Consider the following 18,624-nt stretch of genomic DNA (forward strand, 5'->3'; position numbering starts at 1 on the left):
GCTGTTTATTGCTCAGGATCGCATGATCATCTAGCTGCTTACAGGTTTCTCCCATAGCAAGGAGGCACAAGAAAGTAAGTGTGTTTACTTCTATTATAAAAACAGCGGACATAAGCAGCAAATAGTATGGAAAGTGTTATAAACAGCTCCCCTCTTCTATTTAAAATAGGTATGTTTAAAACGTCTTTTAGGTTCTAAGAAGTTAGACTCCCTTCCTCTTCGCAAATCAGCAATACTTCGGTGTTGCATTGTAACATCACAGAACTTGATGGCTGGATACCCCAGAAAGATGCAGCTTGAGAGGATCCATGCGGCCTTTTGCAACTCTACTGCACTCTGTGACAGCCCAAAATGACATATTCTAAGGCATCGGTAGTGTAAATGGATTTTAAAAGTTACAAATTTTTTAAAAGCTGAGAAATTTGAGTCTGACTAGTGCCAGGCAAATTAACAAGTATGAAGATCTCAAAACTGAGTTGAGATTAGGAGGACATAGTCTAAAAATACAAAACATTTCAATCATTTTAGGATTGATAGTTTAATGTTTCCCAGGTAGCTACCCAGTACTACTTTTCTTACAGCTAGACACGTAAAAGCCCTTTTTAATATTCACACTCCTACCTAGAGAGGATGCCTCATTCTGCTTTTTCTGCTGCCCTTTGCAGCAGATCTTTCCTCTGAATGCATTCCTGTTTCCTTGCATTATTCTTATTCTTCTAATCTTCCGCTCCTCGGTATAGCAATTTTTATCGTGTTCCAGCCTTCTTCTCCCACTGCGCCATGTTCAACAGCCTTCCATATTCACCCAAATTTGGTTTCCTGGAATTTAACTTCCACGTCCTGATATTTTCTAGCTCATTTAGAGCTCAGAGAACTGCAAAGGCTCATGCTTTAGCAATTAGCACCACCTCTCTATGACCCCCATACCATTTTTCAGTGATTTTTTCTACTCTTGGTAAGTAGATAAGAATAGCATCTCCATCCGGGTCACCAATGTCCCCTTTGTAACTCTGGAGTCTGTGCTTGGTCACATTTAGCTATTCTTGTTATCCAGATATCTGGGTAGAGTCCTCCATTATTATACCATGCCATGACTTTGAGTATCAGTAGTCTGTCCAAGAATGGCTCTAGCTCTCTATTCTTCATGAGGATGTGAAGATGAGATTACCAATTTCTCATTGCGTCTTTTCCTTTCTTCACTAAAGTACAATGTTACTGCTTCTAAAATCATTACAACATGCCTTGCCACCCAGCTCTTTTCTCTGCCTCTATCTAGCAAACACCAATGTTAATGTTGCAGAAGGCATTTCCATGTGTGGTATCACTTCTGCCACCTCTTCTGGACTCAAAATTTATTTTCCTTTCATTAGATAGTAGGAGGGTTGTCAAAAAGATGACTTGTCTAGAACTATTCTATCTTGTGAGCAATTCCTCAGGTGCTAAAGTCATTCATTTTCTTCCACTTGCTGTTTCCCAACTGTACTACTGTACCTAGTGCGTTTCTCCAGCATGACTCAGGATCTGTTCTGTCCTCATCACATCTCTTGACCTGGATCTCCAAAGAGGCAGCATGTTATCCTGTTCTCTTTCCGAGTTTCTGATAAGTCAAATTATGTTCTTTGCTTTTGAGTCATCAGATAAGACTACTCCCCTTTTAACCATGTGTCCGTGTCTCTGTCTCTAACTGGCAATGAACACTGCACTTTTAAGACTCCACCAATAAATATGAAACCTTCTCATTCTTCATACAAAAATACAGGTGGTTCTGTGTGTAGCTACTCTATGGCCTATTCACACTTCTTATGATTCCCAGTTCTGGAAGATAGCAAGAGCTAGCAACTCTCCTACACCTCAAACTCATTTGTCTGCCTTTCTGTATGGCTAGGGCAGGAATTTCAGAATTGTCATGATGTACAGGGGCACAAGTTCCAGTAACTTTTAATGAGACTTGTGCTTTTAAATCACTTGTGTGCTTTGGGAAAAAATTCCCATAAGGAAGTGGGCAGAACAGCTCCATTCAGCACACTCTTGACTTGTGCAGAAGTGTTTATAGTTTCGCAAACGAGAATTGTCCAAGAGTAGAGCTGTAAGTGCTCAGCCACCCTGAGGCTGGAGTACAACTGCAAACTGTGTGAGTAAACAGCCATGGCAGGTGACTCGTGTCAATATTTTCATATATTTGTGGAAAAAAAGACAGCAGAACTGTTATTTTAATGGCAGCTTGCTACAGCATTTCCTTCCAGTTCTTCCACTTTGGGAAGCCATCTTACCAGTTCCATCATCTGCATCATTCTGACCAGTCTCCCAAACCTCTGGTTTCGACCCAAAGCCATCTGTGGCAGAAGTCTCCGTGTAGTCTGCAGGGTTGAATGTCCTAGAGTTTAAAAAGGATAGGAAGGACAAAAATAAGTAGAAAGCGAGTATAAAAAGCCACACGCAATGAAATGCTCCACTTTATGATCTATATTTATATCAGATTTTTAAACAGTTCTTGTCTTTTATTTACTCACATGAAGAGGGGAGGGCACCAAAAACCTGGACAGTATAAGAAAGGCACTGTAAAGAATGCGAACAGAACCTAGTTCCTGCAAAAGTTGCAACGGCAGGTGAACCGTTTCCATCCGCATTAAAAACTAGTATACAATCACAACATGAAGCTTATCAATTGATCATTTTTCAGCAGCAGCCTACTCATTAGAATCCAAAGCCAAATGTTTTTAGGGTGCAAAACTTTTACGCAGGGCAACCGAGCATATCGATAAGATGATGACAGTGGCAGGGAAGTATTCTGAAATACTGAATGAAGCTCCAAATGAAGCCAAAAAACTTGACATCTAAGAGATAGCCGAATGGTACCCTGGAAGCTGATTTTTGGTAAAGAAAAAATGGCTTTTCTTTTCAGCCTATCATACAAGAATGGGGTATAAAAAGGGGTGAGAGCAAGGGAAAGGATCATCTGGAAGGAAAGAGGAGGGAGAGTCATGGCATGAAACAGAAGGGGAAAAAGTTGTTTATTATCTTGACACCACTGATACTGTCCACAAAGTTGCGGAGAGCAAATAATGGCTAGAAGCAGCAAGGTTACATTTCTTCTGTCTGGATGAAAAATCCTCAAGCGTTGAGAGTTCAGCAGAGACAGAAGGTTCTTTAGACTCTGCACCAAGGGGCATATGATTCGAAGAACTGTGTCTAAAATATAAAACATTAAGAATGGAGGAAAGCTCCCCCACTATTTGATAAAGATTTTAGTCACTTGTCTTTCGTTTGTGTTTTTTGTTTTGTTGTGTGTTTTTATTTTTGGGGGGGGGAAAGGAGGGCTTGTTTTAGAATCTATCTGCTTCAAACTACAGTCAAACAAATTTGCTTTCCAACTGGGCTACCTACAACCAGCCAAGCAGAACTTTCAACCTGCAAAGCCTCTTGGTAAACTTGAACTTCTCTTTAGGGGCTGGGTTGAATGTCGACAAGCTCAGTTTCCTGAGGATTGGGGGAGGGGTTTTGTTTGTTTATTGTTGAGTGTCACTGACATCCCATGCACTCATGACAATGTTAGTTTGCCTAGAGATGGCAATAGTCACACTGCGTACAACGAATCAAACCTGTATTTCACAGATACTTTCACAGATTGGAATGTTTTCTATTCACAACAATATACATTTGTCAAACAGTATTCACAGAATACTAGGACTGGAAGGGACCTCGAGAGGTCATCAAGTCCAGTCCCCTGCCCTCATGGCAGGACCAAACACTGTCTAGACCATCCCTGATAGACATTTATCTAACCCACTCTTAAGTATCTCCAGAGATGGAGATTCCACAACCTCCCTAGGCAATTTATTCCAGTGTTTAACCACCCTGACAGTTAGGAACATTTTCCTAATGTCTAACCTAAACCTCCCTTGCTGCTTCTTCTGCTATCCTCAGAGGCCACGAAGAACAAGTTTTCTCCCTCTTCCTTGTGACACCCTTTTAGATACCTGAAAACTGCTATCATGTCCCCCCCAAATCTTCTCTTTTCCAAACTAAACAAGCCCAATTTTTTCAGTCTTCCTTCATAGGTTATGTTCCCTAGACCTTTAATCATTCTTGTTGCTCTTCTCTGGACCTTCTCAAAATTCTCCACATCTTTCTTGAAATGTAGCGCCCAGAACTGGACACAATCCTCCAACTGAGGCCTAAATCAGCGCAGAGTAGAGTGGAAGAATGACTTCTCGTGTCTTGCTCACAACACACCTGTTAATGCAGCCCAGAATCAGCTGTTTGTTTTTTTTGCAACAGCATCACACTGTTGATTCATATTTAGCTTGTCGTCCACTATAACCCTTAGATCCCTTTCTGCCGTACTCTTTCCTAGACAGTCGCTTCCCATTCTATATGTATGAAACTGATTGTTCCTTCCTAAGTGGAGCACTTTGCATTTGTCCTTATTAGACTTCATCCTGTTTACCTCAGACCATTTCTCCAATTTGTCCAGATCATTTTGAATTATGACCCTATTCCTCCAGAGCAGCTGCAACCTCTCCCAGCTTGGTATAATCTGCAAACTTAATAAGCGTACTCTCTAATGCCGATATCTAAATTGTTGATGAAGATACTGATCAGTATTAACAGATTGGACAGCAATTAACACTTCTCTTGTGTTCAATTTTTCCTGAGAACAATGCATACCACTTACCCCATGCCTTGGGCTGAAAATCTCCCAGCTCCTCGCCCTCTGCCACGTCCAAACCCTACAAGAAGAGAGAATACCCTTAAACAGCACCTGTACAGATGGGCTGATTGCCCAATACTGGGTTTGAGAAAGAATATTAGAATTTATTAAACACAACTTCCTCCTCCTCAAAGCAAAAAAATCTTCCTCTAACCCATAGAAAGAACAAAATGTTAGTTCATCCCAATATCTAGTAGTATAATAAAATAACAATTTCTCCTCTTAAAACTAGCAGAGGAAGAGATCAAGCAGACCAAGGTAAGGACCAATATAAAGTCTTAGGTATATTATACATAACACAGTATTTTTACTGTTGAGTGTGTATCAATCAACCTAGCAATCTGTTCAGCACACAAACTAAACTTGAGTGGGCAACTATACTAGAATCTACTCAAACCAAATTAGTCGTATCTACTATGGAGATGTAAAGCTATTATATTTAAGTTCAGTGTATGTCCTTATCTTTTCATTTCTTGTGCTTGACTCCAATGTGCTGCACAACAAGCCTCAACTTACACGTCTGGCCTAATCTTATCACACTTTCGTTCATCCCTCTGCTGTATCAACCTCAGCCTCAACAATCCTTTGTTTCCCTCCCTTACTTTGGTCTCTGAGCTATTTCCCACAAGCTGCCCTTTGCATGTCCATTCTTTTCCACACGCTGTTCACCAAGCTCTAACTCTCACCTTATTCAAACTACATAAGAATGGCCACACTGGGTCAGACCAAAGGCCCATCCAGCCCAGCATCGTGTCTTCCGACAGTGGCCAATGCCAGGTGCCTCCAGAGGGAATGAACAGAACAGGGAATCATCAAGCAAGTCCACCCATTCACCCATTCCCAGCTTCTGATCAACAGAGGCTAGGGACACCATTCCTACCTATCCTGGCTAATAGCCATTAATGGGCCTGTCCTCAATGCATTTATCTAGCTCTTTTTTGAACCCTATTGAAGTCCTGGCCTTCACAACATCCTCTGGCAAGAAGTTCCACAGGTTGACTCTGCGCTGCATGAAGAAAAGCTTCCTTTTGTGTTAAACCTGCTACCTATTAATTTCATTTGGTGACTCCTAGTTCTTATGTTATGGGAACAAGTAAATAACTTTTCCTTATTCACTTTCTCCAGACCAGTCATAATTTTATAGACCTCTATCATATCCCCCTTAGCCTCCTCTTTTCTAAAATGAAAAATCCCAATCTTTTTAACGTCTCTTCATCTGGCAGCCGTTCCATGCCCATAATCATTTTTGTTTCTCTTTTTGAAATTTTTTCCAACGATAAGATAACTTTGAGATGAGGCAACCACATCTGTACTAGGGATGTTAAATTGCATTTAATTAGCAAAAAGAGTAGTCGATGGAATTTCCATTGACTCCTTGATTAGTTGATATGGGAGGAAACTAGAGCGGCAGCATTGTAAGCTTCCGACCCCAGGAGCTAACCCCGCTCCACCTCTGCCTTTTAAACATTAAGAGCAGGGACTCTTCTGCATTTCAAACACTGAAACGCCACATGGAGCTTGTGGCCAATGGGAGAGTCAGAGTTTTAATCTCCATGTGTTTCAGTCTTTGAAATGTACTTGACATCTGCCCAAAAAAGGAGAACAAGTGGGGGGTGGGGGGGAAGGTGCAACTAGGTTTTGCTTATCAGATAGTCGACTAGTTGCTTGCATCCCTAATGCTAATACCTCCTGTCTCTTGGGAGACTTCCAGCATGAAGTGATGCAAGGAGATTGCTGCGGAGGGGCTTTGGTGATCAAAAGTGGCAGGCTAACTCCTAAAGAGAGGACACGCGCTGCTCTCATTCACGACAACACATCCTGGTTCTGCTATGCACAGTCTGAACACCTACAATCTTTTGACATCTTTGCTTCCATCACAGTAAATTCTATTGGAAGTGGAATCAGAACTACTCGGACGCATAAGAATATTCTGGGATGCAGACAAGAGTGGCCATTCTCCCAGGAAGCAACCCAGGTCATATTTTCCATTTTTTAAAACCAAAAAGTTCTCCCTCATGACTCTGAATTGAAAACTCAGCCCCAAGGATATTTACGCGCTTGATCCCTACAGGTGCTTAGCACCTGCAAATTGTGCAGAAATCACTAATGAGTCACTTGGGCATTACAGGTTTCCCCCACCCCATATTAGGAAATTTTCTCAACACAGTCCCTTAATGACCAACAGATTGCAGTGCCTATGGAACTTTCAGTGCTGTGATACAGCACCCATCCAAGGGAGAAAAAGCAAACCCTTAATGCTATTTGATGGACTGCCCTTGTACATATTGTTTCTAACAAAAAATGAACCATAGTGGTCAGTTTAAAAAAAAAAAAAAAGAAGAAGTCAACACAGCAATTTTGTGTCTGTAAATTGACATCTGCTCCCCCCTTCACCCCCCCAAAAAGAACAAGCAACTTTGCAGCAGCACACTTGAAACTTTCTCAAGGAGGCTGCATGAATGGACCCTTATTGCAATTAGTCAGCCTACTGAGCATAAAAGCAAGCAATGGGGATGCTAGGCAAAGAATAAAACTACAGCTCTAATGATTACTCCTAATCCTGACTTCTCAGCTTCCTTTACACCTAGATCTGTGAACAGATTCAAGTGTCAAGCCAAATAATGGCTATTCCTCTCTGCTCACAGGAAGCCAGCCATGGAAAGTGTGTTGGGTTGTTCTAAGTTGACTCTGTAAAACCCTTGTAAATTGATTTTCCCCCTAAATCACTAATTGTATTTTTAACTCATTTTGACATTTTACTCTAGTTTGTTCCCACATTTTGCTAATTGAGCCAGGTGGCCTTTTTTCCCTGTTCTCTAATATATCTCACATGCTTAATCAAACTGGCACACCAGCTGTAGTTTAATTTGTAGCATTTAAGAGAGATTTTTCTATAGCAACTCACTTACAGAGAACAGGACACCTGAATCCTCTAACCTATTGAGCATTCTCCATTCACAATCAAGTCCATGGAGAGTTCCAAACACACAGATACTCAGAGGATCACGCCTTAGTGTGTGCCTCCACATAAAACATAGCATCTAGCACCCACAGTTTAAGTCAGACTATCCCACTAAGTTTTGGTGTCTCAATTGGTAAACCAACGAAGAGTGCTTAGCTTGCAGACTGGAGGCAGTACACCAAGTGAGTTAGAGCCCCAGCTTGACACTAGCTTGCTTTTTAGTCTCAGCTTTTGACATGGACAAGATTAAACTAGATGGAAAAGTTTAAGGACTTATGAATAGCGGAGAGGAAATGGAAACGGATGACTCTGAAAAGTCGCTGGGTTTGTTTTTAGTGGTTTGCTATCACACAATCATATACCTTAGTGAGTCTGGTTTTGTATCTTCCGACAAACAGAGGCAACAGGCCATGTTATCAGGTGGAAAAAGATGTCTTGCTCCTTTTGAACTGATAACACAAGCTTAGTAAAGAAAGTTAAAAAAAACCTTAAACCTTAACTTTTTTTTTTTTAATCTTCTACCCAGAGAATTACTGTTCTGTACTAATTATCGCATAAGTAGAAGCACTAGATCAGTTTTATTTGCAGTTTGTTAGGGTTGTAACCAGTTTTAGAAACATGCACACATTGCTTTTCTAAAGCTCTCAATATCATGTTGTTAGAACAAAATTTTGCTTATGTAGCACACAAAGCAGGCTAGTTTAAATCAGAAACAAAAGAGAAAAGATTTCAACATATTCAGCTTCACAACTTAAAAGGAAGAACCCACTATAGCTTAACTAGACATGTTTCAAGCCTGTGTGGCCTCCAGAAAGTCTGCCCTATGTTCAAGTTTCTTCATATGTTCAGATAGTTTAGAAGGACAAATGACATTCCTACTATTTCTGGCAAAGCTAATCCAAAACACACTTGGTGCCAACTGTGTTAAAGTTTTAAAACAAGAAAATGTGGAGACATGCACTTTTAGTTTCAGAGGTTCAGCTTTTTAAAACCAGCCAGCCTCCTTCCAACAGAAACTTTCCTGAACTTTAAAAAGATACCAAAGACAAAGGGCATATTTTTATTAGAAGATTTATCTGGGATTGCTAGGGTCCTTAACTCAAATAAGTTTTGTTTTTCGTCGTTTAAATAACTGCTCTGGGGTGGGGTTGGGGATGGGGGGTTCAGGATACAGGCTGCCCCAGGGAGAGAGAAAAATCCCAGTCTGCTCTAAGCCTGGCGAGAAGCGCCTGTCCATGGCTGTTGCAGCTCCAACGGGCACAGCCAGGAGAGAGGCGTGCATCAGACACACAGACATACACACTCTGAAATATATAGTAGATAGCTGTTCATTTCTCCGCCCCATCCCCTGTGGGCCCAAGGAAGTTACAGCTGTTTCAGCCCCCATCTCTGGCCCTGTGGTGTCCCCCCCCCCTCCCCACCGTGGTCCTTTTGAAGTATAACTGCCTCCTGCTAGACCCTGCCCTTCCCCTCTAACAATCGAATTCCACACGCATCCCATTATCCCAGCACAATCAAGCCAAACAAAAAAAAAGGAAGCTGATTTTTATAAGTAGGGTTCTTAACAAAATTACGTCCTGCTACGCAGTTCTCCATGCCATATTTGCTGTAGACTGCTCAGATATTCTCAAAAGACTGAAAGGGCTCTTCAGAGGTCATCTAGTCTTCAAAAACCTCCAGGGATGTGAATTGTACAACCTCCCTTGGTAACTAACCTATTGCAGAACTTAATGATCCTTTTAGTTAGAAAGATTTTCCTAATATCTAACCTATGTCTCCCTTGCTGCAGATTAAGCCCATTACTTCTTGTCCTACCTTAACAATTGATTACAACAGCCCTTAACACAGTGGAAGACTCATCAAGTTGCACCACACACTTCTTTTCTCAAGATGAAACAATTTTTTTTAACCTTTCCTCATAGGTCAGTTTTTTTTAAAACCTTTATCATTTTTGTTTCTCTCCTCTAGACCGGGGAGGCCAATAATTTTTAATGGGGGGGACCACTTGAAGATTTTGGTAAGTGGTCAAGGGCTGCACTTCTGTGGAGGGGGCACGTTGACTCTCTGAGATGAGATGGCAGGTGGGGGTGCAGAAGGGAGCCTGGAATACAGGACTGAGATGCAGGAGGAGGTATGGGGTCTGAGAGGGAGTTTGAGTGAAAGAGGGGTTATGATGTGGAGCAGGGACTTGGAGTGCAGAGTCGGGGGGGAGGGTTATGGGTGCAGGAGAGGATTCTGACCTGGGGGAAGAGGTAGGAGGAGGTGCAGGGTATGGGAGAGAATTGTGACCTGGAAGAGGTGGGCAGAGGGATACAGAGGGTTTGGGTGGTGACACGGGGCAGGAGGGGCTGGTGACCTGGGCAGGTAGTTGATGGGCAGAGAGGGGGTGGGGTGCTAGAGGCAGACTGTGGCTGGGAGACACTTACTTAGGCAGCTCCCAGCCAGCAGCCCTATAGGAATCTGAGACAGGCTCCATGCCTGTCTGCTGGGCTGGCTGAACCATGCAGCTCTACTCCAGCACGGACAGCCGGGGAAGAAGAGGGAGGAAGGAGGCTTCACTCTGCACCTGCCTCAGCAAAAGTTCTCAGCTCCTACTGGCCGGAAACTAGGCAATGGAAGCTAAAGGATTTTGTTAAGGGTGGGGACAACACACAAATTCTCCCACCCCGCACAGCAATTAGCAGCCAGCTGTTTAAAACAGCATGCGCTGCTGTGTAGTAAGAATCCCAGAGAGGCGGCCCTGGGCCAGATCCAGCAGCTTGGCGTGCCGGATCCGGCCTGCTAGCTGCCTCTTGCCCACTCCTGCTCTAGACCCTTGGCTAGAAATGGTGAACCACAGCCAATGGGAGTTGCAAGGCTTTGTGGCTATGGACACTTTAGGTAAACAAAACAGTGCAGGCCCATCAGCAGCTTACTTGGGCAGTCCCTTGGCCCACTTTGAGAACCACAGGCATAGCACCATGTCCAGTGCATGCAGTTGGAAAGATCATCATCCAGATGAACACAGCATCTCAGCTGGATAATCATGCAGCCTACAAACGCGAGTGTGCAAATCTGAGGGCAAGGGTTTCGATGGAGGTCTATGCACCACTATCACCACAAAATTAGCCCCATTCCTGCCACTTGAAAGAGGTTTACACTATATCTTTAAATCAGGTATTTCCCTATAAAGGGGAAACATGATGGGCCAGCAAGAATTCTCCTAGGAAACCCAGGAAATTATTCCTGCCTGACAAGGCAGTTTAAAAAAAAGGAAGGGAAAGAAGGTCCACTGCACAGACATTACCCAACCTCTAATTTTGTATCTAGTGCCTAGATTCCTGAGTGACACGTGCATTAAAAATGCAGATAGAAATGCTGCATGGGATGCCTTTGAACATTATTATTACTGGATTACATAAAGTGAGGGTTGCTACACTGATCATAAGTAACCAATTTGCTCTCTATTGAAAGGGAAACTTTATCCCTTATCTTAACTTCCTTGTATTTAATCAAAACAGCAAGAAACAAGCTTATTACATTAAGCTGGCTGCAAAAAATATATATATTTCTGCTAATATGCAAAGACAGAGAAGGTCATATGGTCTTACATAAGAATAGCCACAGTGGGTCAGACCAACCGCCCATCTAGCCCAGTGTCCTGTCTGCTGACAGTGGACAATTCCAGATGTCCCAGAGGGAGGGAACACAACAGGGAATCCTCACGTGATCCCTTTCCTGTCACCCATTTCCAGACAAACAGGCTAGGGACACCATTCCTACCCATCCTGGCTAATAGCCATCAATGGATCTAACCTCCATGAATCTATCTAGCTCTTTTTTGAACTCTGTTAAAGTCCTAGTCTTCACCACATCCTCTGGCGAGGAGTTCCACATGCTGACTATGCGCTGAGTGAAGATAAACTTCCTTTTGTTTGTTTTAAACCTGCTGCCTATTAATTTAATTTGGTGGCCCCTATATAGTCCCACTTACATTGTGGGAATAAGCAAATAACTTTTCCTTATTCACTTTTTCCACACCAGTCATGCTTTTATAGACCTGTCATATCCCCCCTTAGCCTCCTCTTTTTTAAGCTGAAGAGTCCCAGCCTTTTTAATCTCTTTTCATATGGGACCCATTCCAAACTCCCAATCATTTTTGTTGCCCTTTTCTGAACCTTTTCCAATGCCAAGAGATCTTTTTGGAGATGAGGAGACCACATTTGTACGCAATATTCAGGATGTGGGCGTACCATAGTTTAATATAGAGGCAATAAGATATTTTCTGTCTTATTCTCTACCCCTTTTTAATTATTCCTAACATTGTTTGTTTTTTTGACTGCCATTGCACAGTAAGTGGATGTTTTCAGAGCTCTATCCACAATGACTCCAAGATCTCTCTCGAATAGTTGTAGCCAAATTAGACCCCATCATATTGTATGTATAGCTGGGATTATGTTTTCCAATATGCATTACTGTACATTTATCCACATTACATTTCATTTGCCATTTTGTTGCCCAATCACCTAGTTTGGGGAGATCTTTTTGAAGTTCGTCACAATCTTAAAAAGAGAAGACTTAACAGTGAGGAAGTGCAATGTACAGATTTAAGCCATCCCTGCAGCTTTTAAGGATTACTTTAGTAAATGTTAACCATACGTATTTGTCTCCCCACAAATGCACTTATCAGCCATTGATCCAGAAGCAATAAGAAGAGATTTATCATGAATAGTTAAGAGCTACAGATGGCCTTTCATTCAGTTAGCTCATTTATGTGACTGTGCACTATTTGTCAAATAGCGAAGTACCATACAATGCAGTGAATTGCATCTGGTTGAAGATGGCACACACAAAGCCATTCCTTCTCTCAGTAAGATATGCTAACTTTCTGGTAGTGATTTTTAACTACCTGGTTGTGAGACAGTTTCAGAAACTATCTTGTTGCCCAACTCCACTTGGCCTCATTACTGTCTGAGTTCCTAGGGTAACACCAAACTACTTTATTAAAATTACTAGAAAACTTACCCAGCATTGCCTGGGTCCCACCTGGGGGTGGGGGTGACTATGCAGGCATCCTGCCAGCACTCTCCAGGCACAGTCTGGGGCTGGGAAAAGAGGAGCGTAGGCAGGCCTCAGTCATACTGGGCAGCCAAGCGGTGCTAGCAGTGGGGCTTCCCCGCCCCCAGTCTGGCACTGAGGGCTGAGAGTGAGGGGTTTAAGGCAGGGGGGCCACTTACCTAGGCTGGTGGCAGGCAACATGGCAAGCTGTCACTTGTCCCCAGCTGGCCACTGTCCTGGTGGTGCAGCTGCCCCCAGTGGTCATTCTGCAGGATAGCTGTCCCCTGCACTCACTGCCCCCTCCCTTCCCATGTTATGGAAAACAATCAAATTCCAGGCACATCCTGTTTTCCTGGCACAACCAAACCCTGATCTGGATTTACATTAGGATAAGTGGAAGCTGTATATCAAATTTGGTGCTCTTAGCACTTAGGAAGAGTTCTTAAACTAACGGACTTGCACACAGACAGACTCACAAGATAAAGAATGGAGTGAATGTGAGACTAATTTTCAAAACATTTCAACCTGGAGACCACCGCTAATTTTAAAACTCCTATTTTAATCTTTTTTAAAAAATTATTTTCCTTATACCTCAGAAGCTTAAACAGAAATTTCGTTTTCTAACCAAAAACTGAACCCCATCAAACTCTCATTTTCAGGTGTAAAAACCTCAGAAAATGGTAATGTACCCCTCTCTGAACAGCTATTCTGTACACATTTTCAGCCTGGTATTTGCTGATTCACATGCACAACCTAGTTGCATTCCTGCACCTCTCTGGAAATTATATGCCTTGTTTCCTTTCAGTTCTTAAAGGAGAAGGGTTAGATACAGATTAATTGTTATCATGTGTCACTGAACATGTGATTATCATCAGGTATTATGCCAGGAATACAGAGTACTGCACAAGTATTCGGTGCATGTGAAATTAGACATATGCTATTTATTGCTTTTATTAGCTCTGACATTTTTATTCCTGCTCCTGCTAGCAACAACCACTTCTCTTCCAACGCACAAGACACCACAACTCCCCATGAACCCTTCCCCCATGCTAAGGAAATCTCTTCCACCCCCAAACTCTGCTCTTCCACCCCCAAAACTCTGCTCTTCCACCCCCAAAACTCTGCTCTCTTACTCTATGCAAGACTAAACCAACCAACTTTCACTGACCCCTAAATGCCCAGTAAATCCAGATTTCAACCTTTTCCCTTATCTTCAGTAAGACACAATCCAGATTACTTCCCACACCTCTTGATCCCCCCTTTCTTCCCTCCCATTTCTCCAGGTTCTCTCTGCCCTAGCCTCAGACAAGAACGATGCTCCTCATAGGGTACAAAGCAGAGATGGTGTTCTTAACCTCATCAGAACCCACTTTGAGGGACTGCCACAAGTGTAAGTGAAACCTCTTCACCCCCTTGTGCCGCTATACATATAAAAAAAACTTTTCTGCAGGGTGACAGTGACATCATGTCATCTGCATTCTAATGCTGCCATGGCCACCTGCCTCTGCCCTCAACCATGCAGCCTCCCCACTCCCAAATACTCGAGAGGGGCAGGAGGTGCTCCCGTGTGCACACACCCCTGTCCTGATCTCTGCCAGTGAGTGGGATAGGGATAGGGTGCAGGATCTGGGCAGGAAGTGGGGTACAGGAGCAGGAGGGTGGTAGGTCATAGTAGCCACAGGAGGGGGAGATTGGCGCGTGTAGTGGCTGGGGGAAAAGGAAGGGGAAGATTGGCGCACAAAGAGGCCAGAAAAGTGGAGAGGGGGAGGGTTGGAAGGAAAAGACACAAACTATATCATAGATCACTGGGCTTTTTAAATTCCTCTTCCTTCTGCGATCTAAAAAAGCTGGTTATCAATGGAACAAGAGAAAAGCTGCGACTGGCCACAGATCAGCAATACCACCTTACCTCTCCCTCGGCCACGCTTTCCACGGTCCGAAGGCCTCTCCCCTTGACTGCTGTCCACTCCATTCTCTTCTGCTCGAACTGGGGAAAGAAGACAGAAAACTGATAAGGAAGGAAATTTTATCTTCGTATTTGTAAGAGGTCTGAAGCCAATGGAGACTAACGACCGATAGTGTAGTTGGTTTCTAACAAGCACCTAAACCAGTGGCTGGATTTTCAGAGACACTAAGCTGGTCCCACAAGTGAATGGTGGAGATGATGGGAGTTGTAAGTGCTCAACTCGTTTCAAATCAATACATTTATTTAAACGTCTTAAACATGGATTTGGCTGCCTAAATTTAAGTTCATAAATCTTGGATCCTGCACTGTAGAATGAAGTGAGGAGCAGGGAGATCACCTTTTGTAGGAATCACTCCTGGGGCTCTAGGGGGAAATATGGGGCAACAGAGGCTCTGCCACTCTCTTGTGCACCACATTCCCCTGGCCTGCTCGGCTTCCAGTGGGAAGGAGCACAGGGTTGTGACCGCACTAAGGATGTTAAGTATCGGGTAACTGACTCATCGAATAGTCAATGCATTTTTGCATCGACTATTCAATTCTTCAATAGGGCGCCTCTGCGAAAGCACCAAAGCTCAGGGTCAGCTAGGGATTCCCCTGCTGACCATGGGCTCCACACGGCACTGCCTCTTTGAAATGCTGTGGCAGCATTTCAAAGCAGCAATGCCGCACGGAGCCCAGGATCAGCTGGGGACTCAGCTAATCCCGGGCTCCACGTGGCATTTGAAAGTGGCAGTGCCACACACAGAGCCTGAGGTCACCTGGGGAGTCCCCAGATGATCCCAGGTTCCCCGCAGCATTCAAAGCAGCAGCGCCGCACGGAGCCACTGACCCTAGGCTCTGTGCGGCACTGCCACTTTGAAGTACCCTCCTCCTCTTCCCCCCTTTGCTGCCTCTATCTGATAGAGGCAACAAGTGGGGGGAAGCAACTAGTCAACTATCCTGTTGACTATTCGATAAGCATTTGCTTATCGGTTGGTCGACTAGTCCTTCATATCTTTAGACCACCTCCCTGAAGTAGCAGATACTGAGGCTAGCCTTAAACTGAGTCTTCCCTGCACTAGCTACCTTTTGATTGTCTACTGCGGAAGAACCAGGAGGAACTAGAAGGGGGCGGGGAAGAAACCTCCCATTTCATGGTTCCCCCATCCGCCACTTCTCTCACACAGCCCACCACAACCCAGTCCTTTACATTTAACTTGCAGGAGACAGTGTGTTTTTGGCTTTGTTTTGTTTTCACAAGAACACTACAATTACGTTCTGTGGAAAGCCTCTGGCTGGATGTTTTGAATGTCAGCTGCAATCCAAAGGAGGGGCTCTCTGAAGGAAAATAATGACTCACTTACTACAGCACTTGTTATTGTTAAATAGAGACTGCACTGCACAACTTGTACTCAGCCCTGCAATGGGGTGTAGTAGGAAGCGGGCCTGAAATATAAGCCCTTGTATCATAGGGCTGGTGTAAGGCCTGAGACCTGAACTAAAGTAGTCGTCGTCAAGATTTGCTGATATAAAGCAAAGTCAGGTGGTGCCTACTTGCAAGCAGTCAGAATCTAGCAACAACATGGCTGATATTGCAAACACACACATTCCTAAAGAGTGAGGCTCAAAAATACACAAACACACCCCAGAAAGATGGAACCAGAACACCTCCATACCAAACACATTCTCCAAAGCAAACAGGGACAGGACTCTTCTTACGGACAAAGTCAGAGTAACAGCATGATGAATAAAGATGTTTTGCTCAAACCAACAAGTACAACGTAATGGGAAGTATACTTCTGAGGGGTGTGTCAGAAGTAATTCGTAACTTCAGCTGGTGTGTAAAGATGCATCTTAGAAGGAAAGTCTAGGTCTGGCCGAGGGGAAAATGGAAAGTCCCCGCCACTCACTAAGCCAGTTTGTCAGAGGTATACGTGCGCTAAAATAACTGCAGACACTGATCCAGGGAGTTAGGCCCATGCTTCTCTGACAAACCTGACCAAGTGCCTTCACATCTTAATGGATCTTATGGTCATTGGGTGGTTCACTCGTGGTCTGCTGTGCCAGCTGTCTGCGCAGAACTGAGACAGCACACAGGGAAATACTCACATGCAGCCAAACATCCATTAACATGGGCCGATATGGGAATATAACTACATGCATATAAAGGAGCAGAGAGGACATTTGGCGAAATTTAGAACCATATCTGAAAACCTGATGTCCCAGACTTCGCACAGAGCCCAAAACTTGAAGGCCAAGTTGCATTTGGGTCTAGCAAAATAAGCTCTGGTTAACTCATTTTTGTTTTGCTCAATTAGGGCTTATCTACATGAACAGTTCAACCAGCCAGGGTGCTAATCTACAATGCTCCAAGCCTGCTGCCTGACACCAGTTAAGGACATTGCTACCGTGTACTAAAAGTATCACAGCACATGGTAGAAATATGGTCAGTTAGTACATGGCGCACACTAGCTTGCCATACACTGAGATTCTGTGTGTACAAACCCGGATATTCCCTTATTTGTTCTAAAAACAATTGCAAATTTCATTAATACCCTCTTTACATCATCTTCCAGATCATTAAATGAAATAATATCATTCTAGATACTATTCTATTCAAGGGCTTAAAGCACCCCGATCAGTGTAGCATCTGAAGGTCTTTCAGTAATGAATAAGCAATTTGACTAACATCTGTCACGTGTGGTTCATTCTCTCTCCTCCCTATAAGGGGAGGAGTGTGTGGGCGTAGCGTACTATTTTGTATGCATGGAGCGGTTTTTTAAATATATATTTATTTTATATGAACTTTGTTTTTTTAATAATATGCTTAGGGGAATTTTAGCAAATGGCTTCAATAATGGGTAGCACACACAAAGGTGATCTAATGCTGTACTAACTTTAGAAATAGTATTTGTAGCATATTAGCAAGCTTTTGTGCAATTTATTTTAATCGCTGCTCTTGTATACACTGTGGCAATTATAAGAGGGTTTAGGTTCACACCAAACCCTTTCTATTTGTGTGGAAGCTTATCTTTTGTGCATGTGTGGCCAATAATTAATCCCCACGATACACCAAGGCCTTTTCATTTTCCCTTATGGGGAAAAACATTTCATAAATCTCAAGCCACCCTTCAAGTCCTCCTTCTCATACGACATGGAATCAAAACTTGGCCATTTACTTGTTAAAAGAAACATACGGAAAACATATCCGGTCTTATCTGCTCCACAATGTTCACCACACAGTCCTTACAAAAGTTCTATTTCAATCTTAAGTGCCGATCAGCAACTCACAAAGATCATAAAAAGCAGAAGGTATTTTATATAAATTCAATTTTTTGCCTTCAAAAAAGATAAATAAAAAATAAATCCTCTCAAAACCCAGACATGTAAGAGCATTATGCATACCTGTTGTTGCCCGCCCCACCTCACCCCAAAGTCCACAAATGCACTCTGAGGCTCTGCTGGACTTTATTCCATTAGATTCTCTTTTCTTTCATAACTCAACTAATTTCAGCTGCAAGAAAGAGAAAGACTAAAGCAACTGAAGCTTTAAAAATTAAGGTCTCTGTGCTTACACTCTCGGCCACGGCTGCCTCCTCTTCCCCGTCTGTTGGAGTTTCCCCGTCCACGGCTCACTTCTCTGTCCCCTCGCTTTTCTCTGTTCTCTTTGTTTTCTGAGCTCTCTTTTCCAAGGCTTTTCTTCTTTCCCCCTACAGTCTCCCATGAAGTCTATTTGGGTGGAGAAGTATTAGACAAAGCAAGTCAAAAAGCAGAGATAACCAGATAACTTTGCAAAACTTTCCAGCCCAAACCCCAATTCATAGATAAATGGATCTTATGTGTATAAAATTGTGTGGGTATATGATACTTTACACATGCTGAAGTAGGACACAGAGCAAGGAAAACATCACAGTGTGTGAAGGGCAGAGTATGCATCTTCTTGAGAGTGGGTTTTCCTCATGGAACATG

The 18,624-nt window shown here is 43.2% G+C and overlaps 1 protein-coding gene across 7 annotated transcripts in view; it reads right to left on the reverse strand.

Moving 5' to 3' along the window:
* The window catches only part of UBAP2 (ubiquitin associated protein 2), a 150,319-nt gene that overhangs the window by 64,817 nt on the left and 66,878 nt on the right, over positions 1-18,624 (reverse strand). For all 7 annotated transcript variants that reach the window (XM_075932779.2, XM_075932781.2, XM_075932780.2 and 4 more), the window contains exons 5-8: positions 18,231-18,384; positions 14,620-14,697; positions 4,676-4,730; positions 2,271-2,374 (exon numbers count right to left, since the gene is read on the reverse strand). In XM_075932779.2, the coding sequence (XP_075788894.1) occupies positions 2,271-2,374; positions 4,676-4,730; positions 14,620-14,697; positions 18,231-18,384 (391 nt within the window). The remainder of the gene's footprint in view (positions 1-2,270; positions 2,375-4,675; positions 4,731-14,619; positions 14,698-18,230; positions 18,385-18,624) is intronic.

Source organism: Pelodiscus sinensis, chromosome 6 (genome assembly GCF_052426305.1).
Source record: "Pelodiscus sinensis isolate ZL-2025 chromosome 6, ASM5242630v1, whole genome shotgun sequence".
In the NCBI taxonomy this organism is placed as follows: domain Eukaryota; kingdom Metazoa; phylum Chordata; order Testudines; family Trionychidae; genus Pelodiscus; species Pelodiscus sinensis.